Source organism: Anopheles merus, chromosome 2R (assembly GCF_017562075.2).
Source record: "Anopheles merus strain MAF chromosome 2R, AmerM5.1, whole genome shotgun sequence".
NCBI lineage: Eukaryota > Metazoa > Arthropoda > Insecta > Diptera > Culicidae > Anopheles > Anopheles merus.
In genome coordinates, this window is record NC_054082.1 from 44931653 (window position 1) to 44943242 (window position 11590).

Below are 11590 nucleotides of genomic sequence, written 5' to 3' on the forward strand. Positions count from 1 at the left end.
AGTCTGTTCCTAAGTTATGCGGTTCTCGGACATACGCGGTTTTTCTAAATTTGACAGATTACATGTCAAATCAGTACAATTTGTTTCAAGAATTGTCCAATGCGGTATAATTGCATTTTTGTTAATAAATTCAATCCACTTACAAGCGAAAAATATCAGAATATTCTTCACGAATCGTATCAAATTAGTGATAAAGTGTTTAATTTATCTTTTTTTATTAATTTAAAAATTAAAAAATATAAATTTAATTTAAAAAAACGAGTAACCAATTGTATTTTGGTCGAAAACCGCGAAAATCGACATGCGCGGATATTCGAGTCACGCGGATTCATCGGGAACGCACAAACAATTAAGGGTCTAATATTTTTTTATAGCTCTGTATTGTTGAAGCTTGAATTTTGTGTACAAAAGCCAAGATTATTTTTGTTATTTAAATTGTTCAAATAATAAAAAACTATTTATTTTAATTGTGATCCGGGTGTTACGGGACCCCTGATAATGATAATGTGAACTTCTAATAATTAGATAATGTGAACTTCTATTGTTAAACCTAAAGTAAACAATAAAATAACATTGAATTAAATTGAACATACTGTCAGTCTTTCAAACATAGTCAACAGTCTATCAGACTTTGACTCAAACAGTTGCAGATCAGATGGCATCATAATACTACGATACCGTTTGGTCATTTCCTGATGTTAGAGGTCAGATTTTTTACCCTTACCTTCTGGTACTATTTCAAATTATTTACACAACCATATCCAGTATTGATACAATAATGATATATTTATCTCAAAGAACATTTTCTATTTAAACAGTCACCCTCTCTCCAGGTCAAATTTACTGATGTTGTAATATCAGCATAAAGGCATACCTTGTCAAATATGGCATTGTACTATACGAGAAGAAAAGCTCAAAGATCAAAGAACTAGGCAAGTTCAGAAGTATAATTTTAAATTCTTTTCTACGAACTTATATTGTATCGCATTACACAGGATTCATTGCCCACCAGTATGCTATTAATGTTTAAAATCATGAAATTGAAATATACAATTGTGTTGCATTGAAAATCGTGCCACTTTTGATTAAAAAAAATAATAATGGTCATTTAAATGTGAAAATTAATGAGTCCATGAAATAATTAAAGTTTAGCAGCGGGATTTATGCCATTTAGTAAAAATCATTAAAATAAATTATGTTTTCGTATTTTTGATAGCCCTTATCATATGCCATATGTGCTCTCGTGTACCTCACAGAACCTACACGTTTTCAACATTTATCGGCTTACAAACACCACGTGCCTTGTAAATTGTACCATCGCTCTATATATATAACGCAAATAGAACGCTTATAATAATTTCCGGCTATCATTAGCATCATTTACGCACACAAAACTGTCCCTTTGATCTGTGACGGCGAAATGTTTGAAATTTTACAGTTCCCGGTAAGGAAGCCCCGCGCTATCGGTTTTAATCGTTTGCGTCACCACGGTTACAGGAAATGGATCGAAAGTAGTAATTCACTCAATCGAATCGACAGATGAAAAAAGCCACATCAATGTCACAGTGCCCTTCCAACCAAACCGACACGGAATTTTGCTTTGCTTTGGAAAATCGAAACGCACAAAAATCATCGCAACCGCTCGTCCTGTAACCGATACCGTCGTCCTACACCTGCACCCACATCTTGCACACGTCCGCGCACAACCACACCGGCGAATGGATTGATAATTTCGATAAACGTACCGTTTCGTCCTGCTGGCTGGTTCGTTGGCGGGGTTGGACGAATAATTGCGTCGCGCTAGTGCGCGTGCGTGGGCAACAGTCACCTCGAACGGTATCGGTGAACACCTTCATCGTTATGGTGGTCTTTCTTCGCCCATCAAAAAGCCCGTTGCCATCGTAACCATCCTTTGCTGCGGAGCCAACACACCACCTGGGGTGCTGCCTCGCGTTCCCGTACTAGTACGACAGTACCTGTATAATCACTTTACCAAATATGAGATGATTAGCTTTTTGTCCCAACGTGCCTGTCTGCAAACGAGGGGATAGACGATGGATGGAAAAATAATCAAGACCGATATTTTTATTATGAAATTCGACCACAGTTTGTTCTGTCTCTACTTTACTGTTCATTTCCGAGTTGTAATTATTGTAAGTGTAGTGGATGAGTCGCTTGCCATCATGGTTAACCAGTTTGGTTCATGTCGATATGTCTACGACATGATTAGAAAAATCAAAGCTGAAAGCAAACTAATTCATTTAATACTGTATTTCAATCTTCAAAGCGTAAAGCGCTTGGCAGGTGTATGAATACTTTTATAATGCCTCGGAAAGTCTTTGTTGTCCTAATTCTAGGTCTAAGAAAATAATTCCTTCGATAACTTGCTATAGTTCTTCCAACTAACCAAAAATATCATCATTATCGTTGGAATTGAGTGGCAATCCAATTAAAATTTGCCATCACAATAGAGCGAAAATGAATGTTCGCCTGGTCTAATAAACGTCAGCAACAGTCAACATTTTCAATTCCACAAAGACTTGTTGAACAGCAAACACGGACACTTTGCATAGCTCACAAGTGCTCTTTTTCAGCTCTTGTGTTATGTCTTTTCCACCAAACCATCAACATCAATTTCACGATTTTCATGATTTTTTTTTTTTGTAATTTTTCATTTTCACTTCAACAGGTCGATTTTGGAGAAATTTTCATCCCACCAGGCCTGGACGTGCCGAAACCACGGGTACTACCCGAGTTTAAGCGCCTAGCGCACGGGCTTCGCTCGAGCAATATCAGCATCCTGGACGCGAAAACGTTCTACATTCCCAACCTGCACTATGACGGTGCTGGCCCAGATGCTTACTTCTGGGTCGGCAACGGTTCCGAGCCAAACATTATGGGCACGAAGGTACCGAACGAGCTCGGATCGTTGGACCCGTTGCGTGGCTATCAGGGTGAAGATATTGAAATTCAGCTCCCGGGAAATCTTACCGTGTACGATATCGACTGGCTGGCGGTTTGGTGTGTGGAGTATCGGCACAACTTTGGGCACGTCTACATCCCGAAGGATCTGGATGTTCCGCCAGCACTAGGACAAACGAAGATAGCGGTAGGTTACACTACAGAAGCGATGCCAAGACACAGTAGAAGCCAACATGGCTGGTAACAATCCATGGTTGCAAGAATGTAATGTGATTTTCAAAATGTAACATGTTCCATTTACCTTTCTTTCCTTCACTAACAAGCCGCCCTGGTGGTACAAACCGGTAACTAGTCGAAATTTTCCTACAATTCAATCGTTCTGTTTCATGTCTACAGTTCAAAGATTAATGCTTTGATGCACTAATGTTGTTTTTTAAGCATCGCCTAATCCGCCATGACTTTCACCGACGGCCACTAACTGATGAATGTTTAATTGTTTTTCGCTTACAAATAACTTTCAGACAACCACGACCACATCATCGGTGATAACACAGCCCACCAGCAAACCGGCAAATGTCAACTGCAAAGAGCTCTTGCGCGGTAAACTCAACGTGATGTGGGAGGTGATGGATGACTTCATCGTCATCGAGCTGGTTGGGCGTATCCGGGAGGACCAGTACATGGCGTTCGGTATTTCCGGCAGCCATGGACACCCGCAGATGATTGGTGCGGACGTTGTGGTGGCGTTCTACGATCGCCGTCAGCGCCGATTCCGGGCCGAGGATTACTACATGTCCTCGCTGGCCCAGTGCGACGGCAAGCTGGGCGTCTGTCCGGATGAGCGGATCGGTGGTAAAAACGATGTGGAAATTTGTAAGTAGAGAGCACATGGTATATATGCTCTATTGCATAGTATCTCTTTTGACGAATTTCCTTTGTGTTTTGCTCTCATCTTCTACGGCAGTGTCCGGTGATCGTAGCCATGGTGTTACCAAGATCAAGTACCGCCGGCTGCTGCAAACGAACGAAGCTGTCAACGACCGGGCCTATCCCTTGGATCGTCAAATATCGGTGATTGCTGCTATCGGGCCATTAAACTCACGGGATGAAGCGAACGCACACTCGCACACTGGCACGGAGGTCACGGTGGATGACGTGCAGATTGACTTTGCGTCGAAGAACGATCACACCTGTACCGATGCCCTAGATAGCTTCCGGGAGGAGGACGGCCCGGAACCATGGCCATCGCGCACAATCCTGGGCGAGAAGACAATCACGGCTCGCATTGGTCCGACCGGTGGCAAACGCGGTTACACGCCCATTACTGGCCATCCGTCTTGGGGTATTGCCTGGTACATGAATGATTTGCTGATTCCAGAAATCTACGTCGAACGCGGGCAGACCTACACATTTATCGTCGAGGGCGGTGATGAGACGACGCAACCGGCTAAGTATGTTGAGATAATTTTCATAGATCTATGCTTGAAGTGCATTGTTTAAAAAGCTGAAATGGGAACAACGAATGGCAGACCCTTTGAAGTCTTTGTTCTAATATCCTTTTTCTATATTTTAAATTCGCTGAATTTGTTGCAGAATAGTTATCGATCTTAAAGCCATATTCAAAAGATTTTAATCGGTAACTGATTTAATTAAGAACAGAATAACTTTGAGCATTCATTACTTTTAAATGTCTCAATAAATATGCAACATTCTTTTTAGTCCTCAGTTCAGAAAACTTGTGAGCACAAATACCATAAGTAAGAAGCTCTGAGGCACCAGAACCACTATGTGTGTTTCACAACCTCAACCAGATAAAACTTTATCTTTCATGTAACTATTTCCGAGCGTCTGGACATGACTGGTTTATGACATTCCGCATTTAGTGCTACAGTTAAACCGTTCCACTAAACTGATGGAAAATAGTAAAATAATTTAATGGTTTCATCCTTTGCTCCGTTCTGCAGGCCCTCACACAAAATTTATTTTATATTTTATTTTCACCGCCGCTTTCATGCTGTTCTGAATATTGTAGTAACATGCAAAACCGGCATATGTCATGAAGAAAAGTTGAACAAACCTTCAGTTATGAAACTCCCTTTTTTCCTCCCATATCCATCACTAATTTCCCCAAAGCGCTCTGACTCTTTGGTATGAAAGTAAGGAAATGAAAGCATCATGATTAACTTTCCCATACTCCAAACTCAACCTCCAACCTAGCTGCATTCGGGTGGGAGAATTGAAATCACTGGGATGAAAATGCTGTCCAGAAAACGCAATGAACTAACTTTTCACATTCTTTTCACCACAGATATCATCCACTGTACATTACCAGCTCGAATGAGGGCGGCTACGGTCAGCTAACTGAAGCCCAGAAGCGCCGTGAGACGGTGTACGCCGGCGTAGAATATGATGCCGATGGATACGCCTATCCAACAGCGGGTAAGTGTGGAAAGGTTTTTTTTTCATCTTTAATTCCGACATTTGCTTTTAATAATAACACGCTTATATCATGTATTTGTAGCCGGAAGATACTGCGAATGGAAGCACAAGACGATCGATCGTTCGGCCGAAATTGCTACCTTCGACGAGTACAAGAAAACCCTCCAACTGTCCTGCGACGATCCGAACGGTCAGCCTGCCTATCTTAACTGGACGGTGGTGGACGAAACGCCCGATCTGGTGTATTATCAGGTAAGGTGTTCTACCATTCATTAATATATTAGTAAGCTAAGCGTCTAACATTGCTCTTTTTCCACGTCTCGGCCCAGTGCTTCACGCATCGCAACCTCGGCTGGAAGATTCACGTCGTCAATGCGGGCGAAACTAGTAAGATCAGCGGTTCGCATGGTTTGTATGGGTCGGTTTCGTCTACCGTCCTGTACACGCTGCTCCTGCTCGCTCTGGTACCCGGGTTGTTTGCTCTGCTGCCACTACCGCCCAGAGGTTTTTGATAGTTCAGTGCAGACACTAGGCAACAGATGCACCTCTGACGGTACAGGAGTCCCCTGTTTGAACTGTCATTTGCGTGCGAGCAATAGTAGTAGTGCGCAACACTTAGGCTAGGCGTGAGTCTGTCGGACCCAAAAAAAAGCGAGTACCTTTTGGTTCTCTGCCATTTACTGTAATTGCTGTTTTCAATCTGCACCGTACATTTGCTCCATTGCTGACCCATGCACGTGTTGCTGTGGGTGGGAAATCAGGAATGCTTGAAGTACACACTCAATGCGCTGCGTCCTATATGCAACCGGGCTCATTTTGTTCATAAAACTACACACAAATGCTGATTTGATCGTCTCTTGCCGCGTGCACCGCATGATTTGTTTTTGACTCGTACCCCGCTCTCACTCTCGTCAGCACGAGCCGCAGTGAAGGAAGTTAAACGTCTTTATCCGTCCACAGTAATCGAAGCTACCGGCACCCGCGTAGCAGTACCGCGTCAAATCGTAACTGGATTGTGTTGCCTTCACTGCTCGCGAAACATATTCGCAAAGCAAAAATAGTCTGCAATAAGATGCGCGCATTTATGCAACCAGTGTGTAGCCGATGTAGAACCACAACCACCCAATAGCTTCACCGTGCTTCACCGGGACAGCAATGAGCAAAACACCACGGTCAAAATGCCTACCAGGCAGCAAGTAGGCAAATTTAGGTAGGCAACAACAAAGTTTAAAGTTGATTTAGAAACGCTAAAGTGAGCGCTACACTGCAAAACGGATACTGGTCCCTCCGGCTTCGGTTTTGGCGGGGCACCCAACACCGATTCTAGGTAAGCTTGGCCAGCAAACGGACCTCGTTTGCTTGAATGGAGCAATTTCAGTGACAGTACGTGCCACAGAACTAACAAAAAAACTATCGAATGCTTGCAACAATGCATTAGCATTATCGAACAAACCCATACAACCATGCGATATCGCCGAAAAACATATCTTACTAGTGGGAGAACGCCTGCAGAACGTCTGCAGCACGACGGAACGAACGTGACCGACACGAATCGCGGAAGCTGACGAAACATGGATGGAGAAGGTGGAGATGTGAGTAGATATAAGGACACGATACAAGAGTGGAAAAGAAATGCAAGGCACAATTATTTAGCTAATCATATTGTCCTCGAGAGCTGTGTGGGAATATCGAGAGTCTAGTGTGATGGAAAAAGAAACGATTCAATAACCTATGCACGAAGCTAAGCTTTGCAGGCAACCATTAGATAAAAGAATTTACAAACAAAACGCGTGACCAGCTCATGGCTAAGGTAGGTTGCAAACGAAACGAATATGTGTACGCAGAAAGCGATAATATCAAATACCTACTACACGTTTGATGAACATTTCAATTGTTTTCCCGTTTTATAGCTACGTTAGAGACAGTTACTTTCTTCTTATTTTTTGTGATCGTATCAAAGTTGTTAAACTAATTTTAAAAACTGTTACATGTTACAGCGTCAGTTTAAGCTCCTCATATTGTTTCTCTTACAAAGTAGTTTTTATTGAGCATTTATTCTATTATCGAGCACAGACGCAAATGGGGCTATGCCATACACTTGCAGGCTTTTAAGCGTACACAAGGAAGGACATCGAAACATTATTATCTGGTCTCACGTGAGACAAAACGGTACAATAATTAGCAGTGAGATGAACACAAACCCGTGAATGTTATGTAAAACCATATACATATTACATATTTATAGCCGTGCGCAAGTTTCGCTTTTTTCAAAGCGATAGAAAACGAATGACAATAAGTAACTTCAAACTGGTTCGTAAAGTACAACCAGTGCAAAAAAAACGGACACTATTTACAGTGTAAAAGACAATAAACGTGTTTGCAATCTTTCGATTGAGATTGAGACGTAACTTACAGTAACGTAACGTAAAAAAATGTGCAAAACTGAACCGAGTGAAAAACCAATCGAGTTGGACAATAATATGTATTTTACAACCATTTTGCTGTTTCGACATTTTCAAACTCCCATCGCATGCTACTTCATTCAAGCAGAGGAAAAGTAAGAAATTGTGTATGCAATTGCACCTGGGCGCTGTATTAAGAAGTAATTAAGAAGATGTGAGAAAGATACAACATAAATCTTCTCTCTGATTAAAGCTAAATTTGGCTGCACCTCTGTACGCCGTAACCATCGATTAGAGCAACAACAGTACACTCTAGATAGTTTAAGAAATAATTAACTTCAACTTCGGTAAGGTCAGCGCTCGGAATCGGTACTATTGCCGCCTCTTTGTAGTTCCGCGAAACCTTCGAAGAAATGTGAAATTAAGACAATTTGACAATAATAAAACCGTTGGAAATATGTGCAACTAAGCTAGACTAAACTAGGATTAAGCTAATAGATATTGCTTTTTTATATGTTCTTTACCCATCAATATATAATGCTAATTCGGTTCGGTACTGTACTGCTCACTCAAATATAGCTGTAAAGTGGTATGTAGGTGTAAAGAAAAATAAAAGGCACACAATGAAATTCGCATGGGTGAATTACTGTTCTGGTGGAATAAAAAACTGCACAAATTTAGCTACACCTTCTTCGTTTATCACTAGATGGCGAAAGTGAAAGTTTATTGTAATCACAATGATTTTTCGATTCAATTGCGACAAAAAATTTGGAAATACAAATAGAAAGCAAAACTAGCAAGGAGTTCAAAATTTTGCTCATTACTAAACATAAATATCATGCTGCAAATAGCGATAAGTAAAACAGAAAAAAAACCCTATCTAACAAAAATCATTCAAACACAAAATATAAAACCATGCAAATACATTCACAAACAGCACAACTAGCAGCCAAAAAGAAAGAGAAGAAAACTGTAAATGGAAATTGAATTTCAAATTAAGTACTAAATGACAATAATAACATTAAAAGCCGAAATTGGAGCAGAGAAAAAGAGAGAGAGCATTATATATATATACAGCATCCCATTGAAAGTGACGCGCTGTTTAATGTGCTGCGAGCAGAGCTCAAACAATAATTAAATGAATCAAAATACAAGCAAACAAAAAAAGAGAAACAAAACTTTACCAATAAGTGTAAATTTAGCAAAGAAAAACTCAAAATAGGCTGGCGAAATGCAATTCACTCAAATTAAAACATACAACATAGGTGCATCAAAATCACCACCCACTCCCGCACCACTATGAATGTAGCACCATACCCACCATTCTCTCCGATGAGATGTGTGGGTGGTTGTTAACACTGGTGGATCATTTTATTCTACTATTATTATTACTACTACTATTACTGCTACTACTACGAATACTAATAATTCTTGTCGGCAAGGAGCACATTAAAGCGAACCTACATTTACACGCATCATCATTGCATCAACGGCAAACACTGAACTAAGGACAATAATATATTAGCGACAATAATAGTAAGCTAAACTACCATATAGAGCAAATCTTGCTAAAGTAAACGTTGATAGTGTTGTACATGTAATTTTACATCCCGATCGCAAGACTATTGGATCATATGTGGAGTGGAAACAAACATTTGAGCAACACATTGTACTAGTAATGATATTATTTCCCTGTAGCGGCTGCAAATTGTGCTGAAAGTTGGTTTTTAACTTTAAGAATGTTATGTATTTTAGCCAGGCTATTTAAGGCTGAAGTTATCATTTGTTTACTGTATTACAATGCGAGCACGAAAACGCAAACTTTGATTTCTACTTGACTTGAAAGCGACAATATTACCGCAAACGGTACAGCTTCCACCTACCGAACACACAACTAGCTCGGTATACATTACGGTGCGTAGCAGATAATGTGACCAATGCAATCTAAAACTTAAAAAGCTTGTCAAACCCAATATAAGAATAATCAAATTTTGATTACTTTATGTGTCTCTTTGTGTAAAATAGCCATGTGTCAATTACATGACAATAAAGAGTAAGGGGGTGTAAGGAAAATTAGATGAAACAGCAAAACATTTACTAAAACAAAAAGGAACAGAAAAAATACACAATACTGAAAAGAAGTCATCATTACTCATTTTAAAACGCTAATTCGAACATACAATATTGATTGAGGATGGATAAAAAGGCGTAAAAGAAACATCACAATATAGCACCGATAAATGAACAGATCTGCTACATTCTTGCGCTCTGTCACTGTGTATGATTGGAATGAATTTCAACCGGAATCATAGCACCATCATATGAAGAAAATCGAGAGCACACTGTGTAATTTACTGTGACGTTCTATTATTTGTTTTTGGAAACAGTTTCTACATTGTTCCCTACCAGTTGACCAATATCGAAGCATAATTTCGAATCGAAGCGGCCATTGGAAGACGGTAAATGCGACCGCACACCGACTTTACTAGAGAAACGGCCGGAAAATCTTAATCCTAAACAAAAACTGATGATTGTGAGAGACAATAATTCTTTACAACTTGGAAGCAAGGATATTACATAATAAGCAAGCAAACAAAAAGAGCAAACAAACCAACCAACAAAACAAACACATCTAGTTTTAAATAAAGCATTAACGGTAACTAAGCAAAACGAAAAAGTCTGTGGAGGAAAAGAGAGAACATAAGTTTTACTGATTGATCCTGCAGGTCGAAAGAAACGGATCCAGATGCAATTTCCTGTCAACTACCAACCTAGTAACTAGCTGCATACGGTAATTTGTGACGAATAATTCGGAGTGGAATCTTCGATGCATTCCGACTCCGGCCTTGAAAAACTGAATCATACTTCAAAATTCGCATTCAATTCAGCTATTTCCGACGACTCTGATTCCTGACGACCCTGGTTGACTACAGTCGACTTGCAACGGTTCTCGTCAATTCTGGGGTACTCCGTTGACTCCGATCGAGTGTGATTGGCGAGAGAAATAAAAAATCATCAAAAAGTCTACCGAGCTCGTTTAGAGTCGATTGGATTCGTCCGAAATCGACCACGCTCGGCCAGAATCGACCGGAGTCGTCCGGAATTAGCCGGACTCGATCGGAGTCAACTGGACACGTCGAAAATGACCAAATACGAAGAAAAAAGCGAAAATTGTGTTTTTTCTTCCTCCTAATTTGAAATAGAAAAATAATTGCATTTGCAACATCCAGCGAAAACTATTTCCCTTGGGTACGCTTCACAGTGTTTTATATCGGTTTTTACGGTGTCTGCAGTTTAGCAGTTTAGGCGGGTTTAACGGTAGGTGGACTGAGCGGCTGCCAGTGGCTTCGTTAATAATTATAGCCCAGCATATAACAGTGGATAGAGAGTACTATCGTGATGAGCTCCGTGGACGATGGACGATGAGAACCCGTGACACAGGAACTCTGTTAAACTCTTCTGTTAGCGGGGCATGAGTCCGGCATCCTCAAAAAGTTTTTAACCATGAAAAGTTGACAAGCTTCTCCACCGTCACCGGATGTTCAGTTCGCCGCAAAGCTCTGCAAGCTCAAGGTTCATCCCCAGAGCAATTTCATCCTCCGTTCGGAAAATTTCAACCAAGAGCATTAAATTTACATTACCGTTCGCAATGCTGGTTCCAATCGTTTTGACTGTTCCGATTGCTCTAAACGATCTGACCGAACCTTCCGTTCCCACCAAACCCTCTGTTTCGATCAAACCTACCGTGTTCATCGAATCTATTGTTCCGGTAAACAAATCAAAAATTCAAAAATGTTAATCTTGTTCCGATCGTTCCGTTTGAAAAA

At 40.6% G+C, this 11590-nt stretch overlaps 1 protein-coding gene across 4 annotated transcripts in view; it reads left to right on the forward strand.

The window, feature by feature from the left end:
- The window catches only part of LOC121588307 (protein Skeletor, isoforms B/C), a 32615-nt gene extending 23693 nt beyond the window's left edge, over positions 1–8922 (forward strand). For 3 of the 4 annotated variants that reach the window (XM_041906066.1, XM_041906067.1, XM_041906068.1), the window contains 7 exons: positions 2690–3109; positions 3246–3266; positions 3444–3795; positions 3887–4373; positions 5231–5361; positions 5444–5613; positions 5691–8922. In XM_041906066.1, coding sequence (XP_041762000.1) covers positions 2690–3109; positions 3246–3266; positions 3444–3795; positions 3887–4373; positions 5231–5361; positions 5444–5613; positions 5691–5873 — 1764 coding nt within the window. In that variant the 3' untranslated portion in view covers positions 5874–8922. The remainder of the gene's footprint in view (positions 1–2689; positions 3110–3245; positions 3267–3443; positions 3796–3886; positions 4374–5230; positions 5362–5443; positions 5614–5690) is intronic. The other variant, XM_041906069.1, reaches the window with a different exon arrangement.
- Positions 8923–11590: the final 2668 nt, after the last annotated feature.